Source organism: Tamandua tetradactyla, chromosome 2, assembly GCF_023851605.1.
Source record: "Tamandua tetradactyla isolate mTamTet1 chromosome 2, mTamTet1.pri, whole genome shotgun sequence".
In the NCBI taxonomy this organism is placed as follows: Eukaryota; Metazoa; Chordata; class Mammalia; order Pilosa; family Myrmecophagidae; genus Tamandua; species Tamandua tetradactyla.
The window spans coordinates 11,900,018-11,918,139 of NC_135328.1; the positions used below are offsets into that span (position 1 = coordinate 11,900,018).

Consider the following 18,122-nt stretch of genomic DNA (forward strand, 5'->3'; position numbering starts at 1 on the left):
TAATACCCGAAAACCACTATATAGTATTAAATCACAATTACGTTTCTTAAGAGTTGAAATTACCTAGAAAACACATTTTTACATGAAAAAGATTCTACAGAAATGAATTCTGAAATAACATTATGATTTAGCTACTATGACAAAAGATAATTCCTTATAACATTTTTTCATTGCACAAAACTAGCAGATACTTTCATATGCAGAACCATTGCACAGAGCGCAAATGAACACCATTTCAGTGCTACGCATTTATTGAAGTAGCTGCGCATCCATCTAAGAACTCTTAAAATTCCATCACAAAATGTTGGTCCTTTTCAGCTTCCCCCAGTCGACCAATTTAACAATCCAGTTATTCTTTCTTCCTGGCCCTCGCTACAAAACAAAACAAAACCCACATCCTTCTGCTGTCACAGCCTGCACGAGTCAGCAGCACCTTTGCTTGTAAAAGTTCGCGCCCCTCAGCTAGTCAGGCAGCTATTCTGGATACACGGGCCCACTGTACATGGGGTTGAATTGTAGCCTTTGCCATAGCCCATGATCCTTCATTAGCCAGATGGGCACACTCCTCAGATTCAGGGGAACAGGGGCAGAGGCCCCTGGTGGGTTCACAAACATGCTTTGACATGGTAGGCACTATGCACATCAACAGACTTTCGGGCTCGGGAGAAATAGACTACATGCTGGCCCAGAAGCATCTCACACTCCAGCATGCCTGCAAAATGACCAAGCAACTGCTGGTGCCAGTACAGTTGGGTCTAGAAGACTTATGTCTTGGTTGGTAAATCTCACAAGCCACCTGGCTAGGTACAGTGGGATCCTCTCCTCCTTCCAGCAGGTGAACAAGCCAGGAGTACGGGGCATTTTTCTCCTGCTCTTCTCCTGCTCAGGCATATCAAATGTGGGATTGCTGGAGCCCTTCCTTCACATCATTTTCAGTGGTCAGAACTCTATTGGTAGAATACGTTTGCCCACTCTTCTTACACAGTCTATAGCTATCCCCTTTTTAGTGTATGGTGTATTGGAGTGGCTAGAGGGAAGTGCCTGAAACTGCACAGCTGTGTTCTGGTAGCCTTGTTTCTTGGAGATGATTGTACAATGATAATAGCTTTTACAATGTGACTGTGTGATTGTGAAAATCTTGTGTCTGATGCTCCTTTTATCTAAGGTATGGACAGATGAGTAAAAACTATGGATAAAATAAACAAATAATAGGGGCAACAAAAGGTTAAAATAAATTGGCTAGATGGAAATCCTGGTGGTCAATGAGAGGGAGGGGTTAGGGGTATGGGATGTGTTAAGCGATTGATGGTACACCATATATGGAATGTTTGTATGTTAAGAATGTTTGCATGTTTGTATGCTGTTTTATCAATAAAAATAATTTTTTATACTGATTGCATATGTAGAATGGAATGATTTCTAAATGTTGTGTTAATTTCTTTTTTTCTTTAATTAATAAAAATAAATAAATAAATAAAATAATAATTTTTTTAGAAAAAGAATACATTTGCCCACTTTTCTTACAAAACATCTTCCTAGAGTTTAGCCTAGCCAGAGTGGGTCATCTGCAGTTCATTCCATCCAGCTCTGGCATCGCTGATGCTGATAAATCAGAAGTCAGCGTTGCTGACTTCTATGCACACCAAGGGCTCAGAACTGCCCTTTCCACTCTGACTTCCTGAGCGTCAGTGGGAAGGCTAGAGTTTAGGACCAGGATTCCCAATGAGTTTGATAACGTACATTAAAATAGTCATCTTGTGTCTGATGCTCCTTTTATCCAAGGTCTGGACAGATAAGTAAATATATATATATATAAAAAATATATATATATATAATATATATATAATATATATATTATATATATATGGATAAATACATATATATGGATGAAAATAAATAGGGGGAGGTAAAGGGTAAAAACTGGGTAGATTGAAATACTGTGGGTCAATGAGAGGGAGGGGTAAGGAGTGTGAGATATATGAGGGTTTTTTTTTTCTTTCTTTTTGGTTCTTTCTCTAGAGTGATACAAATGTTCTAAAAATGATTATGGTGATGAATACACAACTATGTGATGATATTGTCAGCCACTGTTGTGTAATACGTTTGGACCAAATGCGTATGGATACTTTTCAATAAAATAGTCACCATCGCTTGTATTGAAGAACAACAACTGGAGAACGGCTCAGAAGAGCAGTGCGGACGTGGAAGGAAGGATTTTCAGGGGTCGCCCCATCACAGTAATCATTCCACGCTCCACGTGAGAAGAGAAAGTGCCCTGCTGAGATGTATGGAGCCTATGAATCTCATGGTTTTCCTTTTGGAAAAGCTCTGTTCATTTTGAGCTTGTTTTATGACATCTCGCACATCACCTGTCTTGGCATCTGCTGCAGATGATGTCGAAAACCTTATGCTGTGTTTCTTGCTCCTGCTGCCTCTGTGATGGCCCAGTGGCCCCTACAGGATGAGGAACGGTATTTCGTTTTCTCCAGGAGGGACCTGAGCAAGGTCCCCCGCACTCTCCGCCCCAGCTCTGCTTTGCCGGATGTCCAGCAGCTGGTCAGGACGCATCTCACTGACCAGAGGCTTGCCCTCCAGCACCTGCCTCATCTCTTCGGCAGCCAATGCCTGAGGATGCGGGCGCCCCCCGCAGCTGCCTGCAGAGGCTGCGGCGTCAGCATCCCAGGTCCCCAGGTAGTCCTTGCCATCACTTTCTCTGTCTGTGTGGCCCTCGGCCCCCGCTTCCTCCTCCTCCTCCCGCGCCTTCGCCTCGCCCCAGCTGGGTGGACTCGTCCTCCCTACCCTGGCGGCGCCCTCTTGCCAGACCCTTTCTTTCCCGGGCTCCTGGACCGCACCCCGGGAAGTCCGGGATGAGGCAGGCACTGCCGGACGTGGGCGGCGCGTCGTAGTTCTCCAGCTCTGGGTCTCGTCGCGGCGGGAGTGCTGGTGCGCGGCTTTGCAGTCTAGTTCTCCGACAGCCGCCTCCGCTCGGGACCGCGGGGAGCTAGGGCAGCCGGGCCCCCGGGCTCCGCGCGCCCTGCGGGGCTGAGCAGCCAGCAGCGGCCCAGGTGCGAGTGGCTGTGCGCGGCGGCACCCCCTGCTGGCACATGGGCCACTGCACCTGGAGCAGCTGCAACAGAAAGGGGTAGCCCTCCTGCCCTCGTCCGCGCGGGCCCCGCAGGCCCTCCTCCCGTGGAGATCTCACTACGCGCCCCTCGCAGGCCCAGCGCTGCGCGACTCTGGAGCAGGAGGGAGGGCGCCCCGCATAACTTAAGACCCTAGCCTCCTGTCTCCGGCCGCTCCCAGGCAAACCTTGGAATCACAGCTTTCAGACCCTACTTACTACACCATGACTCATTATTTTTCTCTGAGCTATACTTTACGCATTTGTAAAATGGTAAGACTACCGCTCCTGTACTGTTGTATTTAATACATGTGTATGTAAATCACTTGATGCAGTACTAGTAAGATTTTTTGTTGCTCAGCTAATATTGCCAGCAAGTATTGTTGCTACTGGTGTTATAACCAACTCTCCCAAAGCCATTCTAAAGTGGGTGAGGGGGTGATCACCAAATGTCTTTCCAACGCACTGTACTCTGTCAGCTCACCAAAACTTGACACCGCATGCAAGGGCTTGTCAAACACACAACCAGTGCCTGCCAAGGCCTTTGGGATAGGCAGGGCAGAGGCTAGGCTGTCCAGAGGCTAAGTGAGGTTGGATAAACTGCTCCCACTCACTGTAATGACCCACCCCAAGTTTACTCCTTGCCCAAAGTCCAGGGGGAAGAGGTGTTGCCAGTTACAGTGCTGGTGGGTGTTAGCCTTTATTTCACTCAAAAAGAGGAGGTGGAGGTGGGGGCTGAGGGAAGACATGAGGAAGAAGAAATAAAGGGAGAGGAGAAAAAGAAATAAAGGGGAAAAGGGAGGAAAAATTAAAAGGGAGGAAGACTCTTCAATTGCTTCTATACAGTCAAATCAAACTGAAGAATTTGGATGCCCAGATATGAAGAAAAAGCAAACAGGAGATGAGAAATAGCAAAATTGAAAGTCAGCAAGAAATAATTACATATGAGGAACAGGTATTTTCAGGCTGTGTTTAGAAGATGAAAGAGTTTGGGATCAGCACCCAGAAAAAGAACTTTAAAATTGAAAGCTGTTGTGGCTATGGGATAAATGTTTTCTCATTCTGCCCTTTAATTCACTGATCATTCTAAATTGGCATAAATATATTTTGAAAATTCTGAACTTGCATTCTCAACCCATCACATAAAAATCACAGCTGTCACTTAATACATTACAAGATGCTTTCAAATAATCTACTTAGCTACCTCTAGAGTAGACAGGGATTTTCTATCTCCATTCGATTATCTTCAGTAGCAGACCCAAGGTGAAAACCAGGGCTTTTGTTTACCACTCCCAGCTGCCATATATACTCTCCAGAGATCTCACAGGTCCCACCTAACCAGAGATTGATGATGTTCTTGGCGGCCAGTTTTCACCTACTCTCTTCCCATTCTCCAAATCTCCCTTGGAACCTAATGGTAGGCTTTAGCAAAGGGCCACCCTTATCTCCTGCCTCCCATTGTGTTTTCACCTTTCCTCCCCTACTTTCCAGGAAGAGGGGAGGGAGGACAAAGAGTTTAGATTAAGTAAGGGGACCAGCTAGCCAGCAAAAAGCTACAGGGATGCATAGATAAGAGAAAGCTTCCTAGAAGTGAAAATGTACTTCTGGGATTGCAAAATGTTTCCTGGAGGTGTGATGGGGAAGGAAGGCTCATCTTTGCCTTGATGCTTAAATGTTATTTCTTATCAAGTGTTTTTGGCCCAATCCCTCCTCTCCCCTGCTAAAATCAGAACTTTTCAACAGATGACTTCAACTCAGAAGGACAGGTTCTGTTCCTAAGTATGCTAAAATCAAACCAGGATGAGAGCATTTTAGAGTTTCATGTGATTCATCAGAAAGGTTTTTATGTCCCTTTAAAGGCACTCAGAATTCAGCTGGAAAGATTTGTTGAAAAAGAGAATGAAGAAAGTTGAGTTTGGCTAATTATCTGCTCAGATTCTTCCCTTATTAGATGGTGACTTTCATTAACCAAATGGTTCTCACCTAGATGCTGAAAACAAGACAATGGATTATGAAATATTCATTTAGGACATTGTTTGAAATATGTACATAAGAGGTCATGTTATAGATGATCCATATCAGCCAGTTCCCTCCACATGAACAGAGGAAAACCATCTTATCGTCCTGTCACATAGCCCCTTCTTCTGGAACTAGTAATGGGAAATCAAAAACATCCCTGCTTCCAACAAATACACATGAGCACTGATCCTCATCAGGGACCACCAGATGAAGGACTATGTGAGACTGTGCCTTCTAGGAGTTCAGACACCCATCCCTCTTCCATTTAGACTGAACTTTGGGGCAAGCAAATGGTGGTGGGAGTGTTTAGGAGCTGGGATTGTAGGCTAGAAAGGATGTGGTTTGGAATCAAAACCTGCAGCCTTGATATAGATATGATTTTAGACACTAGACTGATAAGGGGAATTAAGAGGCCCTAAGAGGCAAAGCATTGTCTTTCACAAATGTTCTAGCTATTACATGCTCATATCTTTGAATATATCAGCTCTTTCTTAATTTCACAGAATTGGAAGGTAACCATTAAAGCTGAAATACGTATTGACTCGCTACTCTGGAAACACAGTGTTGTGCTTGGCTCCTGAATTTTCTTTAACTCAAGACTGTACAGGGCTACTGAAGGTTCTCTGACTTCATCTCTGAACTCATACCAGTTCCTCATCTATAAATTGGGCAAAGGTAAATTTTGCTTCTCCGTACCCCAAAGACATGGTCTCCCTAATAAATGACAGCAGTCTTTATGATTTCCCCATCAACTCCTGGTTGAGTGCTGTCCACATGCTGAAATGCTCCCTCTAGGTTGTGTGAACTTCTGGAGAAGAGGTGCATTTCTTTCAAGTTCCTAATTTCTGTCTCTCTGCTCAGACCCTCCTGTTTTACTCTGGAGTTTGCATTAGGCCCTGCAAGAAGAGTTGGTAGAGGATTTGTTTTTCAAGAAACTGTTTACCCAAAGTCAAGGTCCTGCTCAAAGAACTGAACATATGGAGAAGTGATATTAAGCTGCAGAGGCAAGAAGAATTGGATCAGGACCTCCAAGACAGTCACTATGATGCATCTAAAGGAAAGGGGGAGCCATTCAATGTGCATAGAAACGGCCACATCTGAATAATCATGCTTTATTGCTAATACTAATTTCTACAAAACAGTCCTTGTTCTGTCCCTTTCGATCCTTCTACTAGAATTTATAAGATATTGTAAGTGCTGCATGTTTATTCAGTCAATAAATGAAAGGTAGATGGATAAAAATGTTTGAAAATGTCTTTTTTTCCCCATGTAAGGAAAAATCCTGTATGTCCTCTGTCTGCCTCATCTCTGTGCTTTTGATGTCCTCCCATTGTGACAACCTTTCCATGTCATTGACAAATATGTCCCAGAGACCTTTCCATGTCAAAGCATACAAAACTTTGCATTCCTTTTCAATGCTACCTAGCAGTAAACATTATAGATAAGCCATGACTTAGGAAATCGGTCTCCTATTGATTGACATTTAGGTCATCTCCAGGTTCTGGATATGGCAGCAGCTTGTCAAAGTGCTGACCCCACAGCTGTCCTGGCTGAGGCCTTGGGTACTCTGGGGCTCCCTGAGCAGGTCCTGTCTTGGGGGAAGAGATGGAAACTGTTGCTGATGCTCAGGAGGCACCTCCACGTTCTGCAGGTGAGGCCAGAGCAGAACCGGAGGAGAAGCAGGATGATGCTGAGACTGAGGGGAGGTCGGCGGCAGTTGGAACTGCGGCTGTGGAACGGCAAGCCCTGGCTCGAAGGCCTGCGGAGGATGCTGTCCGCTAGATGCAGGGAGCTGCCCTTCTCCCTGCAAGGTGCAGCCCCAGGGCATGAAGAAGAGTCTGGACTCCTGGTTCCATCCGGACTCCCCGACGTGGACCGCAGTCCCAGCGCCGCCATTTTCCAGCCATGAGAAGGACTGCTGGGAAGCCGGAAGCTGGGGAAGAGCTGCCGGGCTCAACCCGGAAGCGGAAGAGCAATGGAAGTCCTCGGGCGGCTCGCCCACTGCGCTGGCCGGGGACTCTGGTTCAGCCGTGTTCACACTCCCGGCACTGGGATGCACAGAGAGCGGAGCTTGTCGGCAGACATCTCCCGACCCCCAGCAGAAGCAGCAGGCATCATTCGGAGCCTCCAAAAGGCTCTGCTGGGCAGAGTAGCTGGAGGTGCACACGCCCGGCTGCCCTTGCCCCAGGACCTGGGCCTGTGCCCAGGAGGCCTCTGCATTGTGGCTCCTCTGGCTTCGCTTTGGGATTCTAGCTCTTCGATTCTGAAACCACACCTGAAAGGGCAGGATGCATGGGTTGGGGCGGGGTGGGGGGAGGGCAGAATGGGAAAGAGGGAGAGAGGAAGGGAGGGAGAGAGGGTAGAAGAAAAGGAAAAGGGGGGTGGGGAGAGAAAGAGGAAATGAGGGATGGAGGAAGGGAAAGAGGAGGTGGAAGGGAAGGAGGGAAAAAGAGGAAGGGAAAGATGTGGAGAGGGGAGGGAGGAAGGCAAGGAGAAAGGGGAAGGAAGAAGGAAGGAGAGAGAGGGAGGGAGGGAGGTAGAGAAAGGAAAAGAAGGACAGAGACAGGAAGGGGGAAGGGAAGAGAGACAGAGATGGGGAGAGAGAAAAAGAAGAAGGGTGGGAGAGAAAGAGAAGACATTTTTTCTAATTAAGCCCATCATTTTCATCACCATGGAGGTTGAGACCTGGGGTTAACAGTTGTCAAATAAAACCACTTCCAGTAAAGTTTACAATAAAACTAAATTCCTTGGCCAGGCTAATTCAAACCATTCCCCATGTAGCCCTGCCTACCTTCCAGTCAAATCTGCACATGGACACAAACACACAGGCAGTGACACCTTTTACATATACGAGGGTGTGCGCACGCACACACACACACACACACACACACATCCAGGGCAGTGTGCTGCAATGAAACGCTGGTGCTGTGGTGCTTTGGGTCTTCACTCAAGTTTTCCCCTGTGCCTAGATTTTTTCACTTGCCATCTTCTCTTCACCCTGCAACTGCACTTTATCCTTTGTTACCCAGGTCAAAGATACCCTCTTCAAAAAGCCTCCCCATTCCCATCAGTCAGAATTCTGAGGATCTTTGCCTTTTTTAAAAACAGATATATTTGTTATTCATTAAGCAAGTATTTATTAAATAATCAAATAAACCTACTAAGTGCTCATCCCTGGGAAAATAGTGAGAGGAAAACATTTGAACATACAAATGGTTGGTGGCCAGATCACATATGACAGAACTCTGACCCTTCACTTCTGCAGCAAGCAGCCCTGAATGTCCAAGACTTGGTCAATGACTGCCGCCTGCCCTATTTTTTGCCCCACTCTTTTCCAACTTAAGCCCAACCAAAAAGAGCCAAATGTGGTCACTTAACTAATCCCATAAGATGCCCTCCTTCTCGTTAGCCCACCTCCAGCTTCCCTATGACAATAGCCTCCAACCAGGGCACACCTGAAATCTTCCTTTTTTTTTTCTCTATACAGCTTTCCCACTCCCCTGCCTGCCTTGAAGTTCCTGCCAAACGTGATGGTGGTCCAATCCCTTGCTACATACAAGTTCTGCATCAGTAGTCTGTGTTTTCATATGAGTGGTCTTTATTTCCATGACAGCAATTAAGAATAGACACCTCGCTATGCAGATGCCTCTTTCCACCATGAATTCGAGTTCATTGCTAATTCTTCTGTGTCTCTTTTTGAGACTTCACCCAGGCCAACCTGGTCCTTTGTGCAAAACAACCATGAATTACCCCTCCTCTTCTCTTCCCAAACACATTCAGCTCCTCCTTTTCCTTCCTCATTTTGGGGCAGGGCACAAAACACCAAGTCACCCCAGGAAGCCGAGCCATAGTGGACTTATCCGAAAGGCCTGTCAGGCTTCACTGCTCCCAGGAATAATCATTCTTCTCTGTGACCTCCTCCTCACCCTTCTTGGTTCCCTAGGAACTTTTCTTACCAGGAACTCAAGTCAGTCTCTGTACAGTCCCAGCCTCCAAGCAAACCCTGAAGATCTCCAGACAGTGGTAATAGCACAAGCATTCTCCCTGCTTAGAATAAAATATATATTCTCCACCTCAAAATACAGGACAAAGCCCCAGTTCTTCAGCCTGGCATTCCTGGAACTACAAATCTGTTCCCCATCCTGTAGCACACCCTGGCCTGGGGTCTGCCAAGATTCTGGTGGCTTCCAAACAAATCCTGCTTTCCTTCTTCAGGTCCTTTGCAAATGCAAAATTCTACAAACTGTGCCAGCCACTCCAGGCAGAATTCACTTTCTCACTGGTAAGATACAGTGAGTGGCAAGTCAAGCACCTGAGCTGTCTCCAGAAGCTGCTAGCTGCAATCCTGAACAATTTATTGAACTTTCCCAGTCAGTTCTTTTGTTTTTAAAATGATCATGACTTTGTATCTACTTAATTGGGTTGTTTTAGGTTTTGGTGAAATATCTGGAAAGTCCTCAGGGTGTTGTGATAACGTTATAATGGGCTACTGCCCAACCCCACCCCCACAACAGAGTTGCATTTCTCAAAAGGCCAGCTGATAAAAGGCCTTTCAAGTTCTCTTCAAATCAAAGGGTTGGATTGGCTTCCAACCAGTATGGCTATCTGTGAACTTTTTTGTATCTTGGTTTATTTTGTAAAGTTTGGAGCAACAGGACTCTTTAGGAAAGAAGATAGGGGAATTGGGAAAAATTCTGTTCAGGTTATCTTTTCTAAAGGCCCCAACACCTTACAAGGTAAGGAGGCTATTTCCTTAGCTTGCACAGGCTTCATCTGTTAATCCTTAACCCCTGGACAATGATTTGCTTAAATATCTCTGGGTCATACAGAATTTTTTTCACTTGAATGGATTTTATTTAATTTGGGGGCAGGGGAAAGCACCAACATAGAAAGATAATCAAAAAGCTAGGTAACAATTGCTTCTTTTTTTGGAGAGTGGGGGTTGCTTTCATGTTTTTTAATATCCATGTAATAATCTTTCACTTTTTCACATTTTGAGAACCTAGAACAAAACATACTATTTCACAGAAGATAAACTTTTAATTAGAAGATTGTAATCTAGTGTCTCAAAAATTTGAAGGTACACTGTATTAATTCTCCATTGCTCTATAACAAATTACCTTGAATTTATCCACTTAGAAAAACACCGATTGACAACTTATAGTTTCCATGGGTCAGAAGTCCAATTTTAAAATAAAATTGTTTAATAGGGAACCTGGCACATAGCAAATCCTCAGTGGGTATTCACTCTTGTAGCTGCTCTAGCACCATCTTTACCAGGCACCTCCTATGTGCCAGGTTGTAAGCAAAGAGCTGGGAAGAAACTGGTGAATGGGACACAGTTCTTGACTTTGAAAAGTTCCAAGATGGCAGGGGTGAGGGTGACAGTTGGAAAAGGGGCTTGTCACAGCAGGTGACAGGTACCAGAATAGGAGACCTGCCAGGTGCTAAAGTTTGCTGTGAACTGACTTGAATTTTGCTGCACATGAGAACCACCCAGGAGGGCATTTTAGAAATCCCCATTCCCAGGTGGAACCCCAGACTAATGAAATCAGAATCTGAGGGCGGAGCAGGGTGGAGACCAGAGATCAGGACACATTACAACTCTTCAGGTCAGAATTTGGAAGCAGTGTACCGTATACCCTAGGAAGGAATATACCGCAGATACTAACCCTGTCCTAAATTGTAAGTTCCATCCATTAACAATATCTGAATTAGCTTTTCTTTACATGTTTTCAGGAGAGAGAGAGAGAAAAAAAAAGCAGTTGCAAAAAATACGGAGTGCTGCCTTCTTTCCATAGTCTGTCCCCAAATCAGTTTTATGGCTCTTTCACAAAATAAAAATGGCCAGCGGTGGGGTGTGGAGGAACTCTGCAGGTGATAACAATGTGCAAGCAGCTTTGAGAAGCAGCATGTAATGGCAGGGGTTCTGCACACCCGAATTGCCTGGGGAATTTGAAAACTTCTAGACGACTAGAACACCCTCCCTAAGATCCTGATTCAAATGGTTGGGAATGGGGCACTGATAGTTTCTAGAAGTTCCCAACTGGTTCTAATATGCAGATAAAAAAAATCCTGGGTCTAGGACAGGGATTTCCAATCCCTGCTATATGTTTGAATCATCTGGGGAATTTTTTCCCCCAAAATGTGGCTACTTGGGTACCACTCCCAGAGATTCTGATATAATTTAAGGCAGTGGTTCTCAAGCTTGACTGCCAACTTGAATCACCCAAGGAGTTGTAAAAATCCTAATTGCCAGGCTGTACCTCAGAATAATTAGTCCAGAATTTCTGGAGGTGGGACCCAGGAGTCATTTGTTAAAGTCAGCCGCCCCCACCCTAGCTCCAAAGTAATTCTAGGGCATCCCCAGAGTTGAGAACCAATAGGGCAAGAACAAAACCTATCAAATATGATCTGGGATACCCAGAGACTCTTGACACCCTTTTAGGGATCCTTGTGAAGCCAAACCTATTTTCTTAACAATTCTAAGACACTATTTGCCTTTTTCCCCCCTATTCTCTCACAGGTATCCAGTGGAGTTTTCCAAAAACTGCATGACATGTCTCAGCAGATGGAATTAAGGCGCAGATCTGAGAATCCACCTATCATCTATTACCTGTCTTCCCAAGGAATTTTCTGATCTTGAAAATGTAGTGTTTTTTTTTTTAATATTGCCAGACATAAACGTTAGAAGACAATTTAAATTCTACCCCGCCTTGGCAGTGTTGTAGTCTAATTTAGTAAATTTCTCTCATCTCTGTTTTCTCAATCCAGTTAATGGGGATAATACCTACTGCACAGGGGTAGTGCGAGGATTGACTCAAAAGCTTTTTTGAGTCTGTCGAATAAGAAGCATTCAATAAATGCTTGTTTCCTCGACCCCACTAACCTTCGAATGCCTCATAAAGTAGATATAAATAGCTATATTTGTGCTTTACCTGGATCCTAGGCTCTGGAATCTGGGTTATTTCGGCCAATAGTTCTCTGACGGTGATACCAGGATAAGGGTCCCTCTCAAATGCCTCCATCAGAACCTCATATTGATTCTTGTCAAATTTGGTTCTTCTGCGTCTCTGGCCTCCTCTAGGTACTGAGACAGACACAAAATTTAAGAGAAGAGAAGAAACCCTTAGAGGGACTAATATCTACATGTGAAACCTAATGTTTCTCTCCTTTCCCATTCAGTTTAGAACTTGCAGTCTCCCAATAAGAAGGAAGTCATTTCCATGCTTAAATCTTAGGTCATTTTGTAAATCCCTTTTCCACCTCCCATGATATGGGATATGCTATTTGCAGAATTCCATGAAATACTGAGTTAGAACACACTCCCAGACTGCTCCCTGCAGGCCTTACAGAAACCAGTGTGCCCAAATATTGCAACTGGTATCTGCAATATTACATCACGACTTTGTGTGCAGGTCTACGCATACAGAAATGGGCATGATTGGCTCCCCTTAGACTCCTATTAATATTTATACTTAAGTATTAATACTCCTATTAATATTTATTTACTATTTTTGTCCATTGCTAGGACCCAAAATAGATGAATATTGACAGATGCCAAAAACAGAACATAAGGAAATGGCATATGAGTAGAAACTCAAATTGAAGAAATCCTGTACATTAACTTACATATTTTCTCCTATTACTTGGAAACATACCCCAGTTCTCAATTTTAGCTTTGGACCACCTGAGGCCATCATAGGTTGGGGATATTCTAAAATTTGTGGTTTCTTTATGACTCAGTTCAAACCAGAATCCACTCAGTGGCCATTCAATAGGCCAAGGAGAAGACACAGAAAAGTTACAGCTTCTCTTCCCCTCCCAGCACTCATCCATGAAAAGTGAACCAGCCAGCCTCTTCTCTACCCAAATAGAACTCCTGAGTGTACCACCCCACCCTGAAAGGAAAAAGTCCTATATTTTTGAGCAAAAGGAAAATTTCTACATTTTTCAAATGAAAAAAAATTGTCCATGGACCCCTTCTAACTCCTAAATTCCTTAAAGATGACACTTTTTTTTTTTTTACATGGGCAGTCACCGGGAATCAAACCTGGATCCTTGGGCATGGCAGGCAAGCACTCTTACCTGCTGAGCCACCGTGGCCCGCCCAACTTTTGTTTTTTTAAAAAACGCTTTTTATTAAGTAAAATATACATAAAATTTATCTTTTTAACCATTTTTAGGTATACCACTCTGTGGCATCAGCTACCCTCACAATTTTGTGCAATTATTACCACTATTTCTAGAACTTTTTTTTAATCATTCCAAACAAAAACTCTATACCTGCTAAGAAAAAACTCCCCATTCCCTCTTCTTCCCAGTCCCTGGTAGCTTCTATTTTACTGTCCTTACATATTTTCTTTTCTACATATTTCATACAAGTGGAATTATCCAATTTTTGTCCTTTCATGTCTGGCTTATTTCATTGAGCATAATGTTTATCTTTTTTAAAAAAATTTTACTGCAGTAATATATATATATAAATTAAAATTTTCCATTTTAACCACTTTCAAATATACAATACATTTCCCATTTTAACCACTTCAAGTATATAATTTGTGGTATTAATTACAGTCACAGTATTGTGTTACCACTACTGACAGTCTTTTTAAGTCTCCACACCAAAAATCACTGTAGGCAGGAAAGCGTAACACAACCACAGCAAGTGAAAGCTGCCGTTTGCAATCCACAATGAATCACCAAAGAAAGAGAAAGTCCACACTGCTCAGATTCTCCTGCCAAAAGGGTCCACAAAAAGGAAAGGGAACTCACCATCATAAGCCATGGTGAATATGCGTCCTTCCCATCAGGGAGTCTCAGTGGGGACAGGATTATCTTCCAGGAGTCCTGTAAAAGGGACTCACAGGGACCCGCCCAGTTAAGCCCCTTTTTAACATTTGGCAAGCCCCACCTTCCTTAAACAGTATCTTCTCTGGAAATGAAATTTCCAAAGAGTCATCAAAGGACACTTTTCACTTTTCCCTTTGGAATATAGGGATTTTTCTCCATCTACTTTCCCTGGCCTCAACAGATTTTTAGGGCCACAAACACATCCCTTATGCTACTCTAAGAAACATCACTTAAGATTGCCGAGCTCATCAGATGTGGCCTCTCTCTCCAGCCAACACGACGAGCAGTCTCACCACCCTCCCCCTCTCTGCGTGGGACATGACTCCAGGGGTGTGGACCTTCCTGGCAACGTGGGACAGAGATCCTGGAATGAGCTGAGACTCAGCATCAAGGGGCTGAGAAAAACCCTAGAATGAGCTGAGAATTAACATCAAGGGATTGAGAGAACCTTCTCGACCAAAGGGGGAAGAGTGAAATGAGACAAAGTGTCAATGGCTGAGAGATTCCAAACAGAGTCGAGAGGTTATCCTGGAGGTTATTCTTACACATTAAATAGATATCACCTTGTTGTTCAAGATGTAGTGGAGAGGCTGGAAGGAACTGCCTGAAAATGTAGAGCTGCATTCCAGTAGCCATGTTTCTTGATGATGATTGAACGATGATATAGCTTTCACAATGAGGCTCTGTGAATGTGAAAACCTTGTGTCTGATGCTCCTTTTATCTACTATATCAACAGAAGAGTAGAACATATGGAATAAAAATAAATAATAGGGGGAACAAATGTTAAAATAAATTTAGTTTGAAATGCTAGTGGTAAATGAAAGTAGAGGGGTAAGGGGTATGGTATGTATAATCTTTTTTTTCTCTGTTATCGTTTTATTTCTTTTTCTGTTGTCTTTTTATTTCTTTTTTCTAAATCAATGCAAGTGTTCTAAGAAATGATGAATATGCAACTATGTGATGATATTAAGAAGTACTGATTGTATATGTAGAATGGAATGATATCTTAATGTTTTGTTTGTTGTTAATTTTTTTAATTAATAAAAAAAAAAAGAAAAAAAAAGATTGCCGAGCTCAGCTGTGAAATAGAAATAGTGTAGAACCAATGTTCAACACTTCTAATCATCAATGAGTATTGTTTTGAGGGGACTTGGCCACAGATTAATTATGAATTAAAGAGGAAACACCCTCTTTACAGTCCAAATTTACCCTCCTGCCTGTGTTTAGTGCAGCAAATCCCTTCCCTCAACATATGTTCTTTTAGAGAGACGTTGGCTTTAGAGCTAAACTTTTTTTTTAATTGAAGAAGCTTAGGTTTGCAGAAATATCAGGCATAAAATAGAGAGTTCCCATATACCACCCTATTAGTAACACCTTGCATTAGTGTGGTACATTTGTTACAATTCGTGAAAGAGCATTTTTATAATTGTACTATTAACTAAAGTCTGTTGCTTACAACAGGGTTCACTCGGTGGGACACAGTCTTACGTGTGTGTATATGTGTGTGTGTGTTTTTCATTTTTAATTTTAGTAACATATGTACAATCAAAGGTTTCCCTTTTAACCACATTAACATATAATTCAGTGCTGTTAATTACATTCACAGTGTTTTGCTACCATTATCACCATTCATTACCAATACCATATTATCAACCCAAATAGAAATTCCGCACGATTTAAGGATTAACTCCACATTCTTTATCCCTACCCCATCCTCTGGTAAACTATATTCTAGATTCTGGCTCTACGACTTTGCTTATTCCAATAACTTTGTATCGGTGAGAACATCCAATATTTGTCCTTTTATGTCTGGCTGATTTCACTCAACATGACGGCTTCAAGATTCATCCATGTTGTTGTGTGCTCAGTTACTTTGGAGCCCACCACTGCTGTGTTTTCCTCATCTGTAGCCTCCTAATTATCATGCGCACCATACAATTTATTTAAGAAACAAGTTTTAATTTTGTCCAAAATTAAAGTTTTCTGTTGCACACTAATTTAATCTGTCTAGTCAGTTAAATAACCTAAGTCAATTTTATTTTATATAGAACTTGGAATAAGGAATAAAATCTTTATGTTCTGTACCAGTTAAAAAAATTATAGCCATCTGCATTAAAAAAATAAGGCTTCAGGGCAGAAAAAGGGTAGTTCAGTGGTAGAATTCTTGTCTGCAATGTGGAAGACCGGGGTTTGATTCCTGGAAACTGCACATGCTAAGAAAAGAAAAAAGTCTTCAGCTTGTTACTTAAGCTTTTTGTATCACAGTTTCCTCTGGTACAGTGATATAAAAATGACCCTCACTGAAATAAATGAAATAGGATGGATGAAACACAGATTAGGGTGTGGTACATAATAAGATTTCAATAAATGTTAACTATGGTTGTGAAAAAAAAAGAAATGAGCTTTTATAAAGCAGTTAATGGAGTGCCTATTTAGCACAAGTTAGTGATAATTCAAGATTTAGATTTATGCCATATCATAGCCATTTTTAAAATATAAAACAGTTGTGGGTTTATAGAAAATTCATGCAGAAAGTAAAATTCTCATATTACCCTTCCCCTCCATACACACACACATATGCACAGTGTTCCCTGCTGAGAACATTTTGCAATAGTGTGTACATTTATTACAATTAATGGAGCAATAATATTAGAGTTATATTACCCATAATTTATCTTAGGGTTTACTCTTTATGTTGCATAGTTCTATGTTTTTTTTTATTTTTATTGTGATAATATATGCAACATAAATGTTCCCATTTTAACCATTTTCAGATATACAATTCAGTGGTTTATGACATTCATAATGTTATGTTACCATCACCACCAGCCATTACCAAAATTTTTCCATCATCCCAAATGGAAACTCTATACCAATTAAGGATTAACTCCCCATTTTCTATTTCTACCCCTGGCCTCTGGTTATCTGTATTCTCGTTTCTGACTCTTTGAAATTGCATATTCCAATTATTTCACATAAAGAAGATAATATTTGTCCTTCTGTGTCTGCTTATTTCACTCAACATGATTTCTTCAAGGTTCATCCATTTGTTGCATGTATCAGAGCTTCATCTTAGCCCTTTTCCTTGAATCTGGATGGACTGCTGAAGTCCAAGTTTTTTCAGTAGTGTGTAAACCTATGTAAATAGAAAGACAGTATGTTGAGAACTGCCTTGGAACCTCAGGTTGCATGTAGTGAGAGATGTGTTGAGTAGAAGCCAGTCATAGAAAGCTGTGAATCTGTTTATCTCACTTATCTCACTTATCCCATTTTGTTTCTGGCTGGGTTAATTTACAAATGAAATGTGTTTTGACATCCTAATAAAGTCCCTTGAAATTGGTTCAGAGAATCAAGGAAAGAGAAGGAAATTATTTCCATCCAAATCTGTGTGGAGCTGAAATATTTAAATACCAGAAGGAGAGGCTTTGCAAAGATAAGAAATTGAAAAGAAATAGGGTAGGAAATCATCTCCAGGAGCTGCTGAGCAGACAAAACTTTAATTCCATATAATGCCTTTCCTGATAAAGTCTCCCTTGAAGAATTCCATTTCAGTTGTTTTGACGGAAGATCTGGTTCCTCCTTTCTTGCTCCTTTGTCCAGGAAGCTCAGAGCACAAGGGAGGCTGCATTCCAACTTCTAAATCAGCCCCCGTGAGGCCTTCCTTTGCTGCTCTGATGACCAGTTTTCTTAATCTGTCTGCTTATACTCTCTGCTGCAAGGTGGGGAGAAAGCTACAAACACACAGAAACTTTGAACTTTGAAGAAGTTTTCAATTTTCACTAGTCCTGATTAGAAATGATCTCCGAAGCACTTGGGTCCAAGCCCTATCCACGTAGGAACCTTGAAAGATGAACAAAAGGCTCTCAAATGTGTTCTGTATTGGCAGCTCATCAGGAGTGGAAGGAACCACCATTTGGTTGTTTAAAAGCTCTTTTCTGACCTGTTGTTTCATTGAATGCTCACATACTAGACAATTATGAACTACCTATCTCTTTGCACAGGGAACAGCCATACCAACTCCAAGCTGCCTGCCTAAGTTTCCATGACCACCCCTTCTATCCTTGAGACCTCTTGCTTTGTTTCTTGTCTCTCAAAATTACATTCAAGACCCCAAAGCTGATGGTAGCT

At 42.5% G+C, this 18,122-nt stretch overlaps 1 protein-coding gene and 2 pseudogenes across 1 annotated transcript; 1 reads left to right on the top strand and 2 right to left on the bottom strand.

The window, feature by feature from the left end:
- Nucleotides 1–423: 423 nt before the first annotated feature.
- Nucleotides 424–2,148, bottom strand: LOC143655562 (ATPase WRNIP1 pseudogene; annotated as a pseudogene).
- A 93-nt stretch (nucleotides 2,149–2,241) lies between these two features.
- Nucleotides 2,242–7,036, bottom strand: LOC143655569 (ATPase WRNIP1-like; annotated as a pseudogene).
- A 56-nt stretch (nucleotides 7,037–7,092) lies between these two features.
- Nucleotides 7,093–12,035, top strand: LOC143659019 (uncharacterized). The gene is made up of 3 exons (XM_077131504.1): nucleotides 7,093–7,299; nucleotides 9,084–9,163; nucleotides 11,667–12,035. Exons 1-3 carry the CDS (start codon nucleotides 7,116–7,118, stop codon nucleotides 11,778–11,780), a joined length of 378 nt encoding a protein of 125 aa, XP_076987619.1. The 5' UTR covers nucleotides 7,093–7,115; the 3' UTR covers nucleotides 11,781–12,035.
- The last annotated feature ends 6,087 nt before the right edge of the window (nucleotides 12,036–18,122 follow it).

Excerpts from the sequence above, each read along its gene's own strand:
- LOC143659019 (XM_077131504.1), top strand. The coding sequence starts at position 7,116 with ATGGAAGTCCTCGGGCGGCTCGCCCACTGCGCTGGCCGGGGACTCTGG. Across the intron at positions 7,300-9,083 it reads GCTGGGCAGAGTAGCTGGAG|GAACTTTTCTTACCAGGAAC; the intron begins GTGCACACGCCC and ends TTGGTTCCCTAG. Across the intron at positions 9,164-11,666 it reads CTGAAGATCTCCAGACAGTG|GTATCCAGTGGAGTTTTCCA; the intron begins GTAATAGCACAA and ends ATTCTCTCACAG.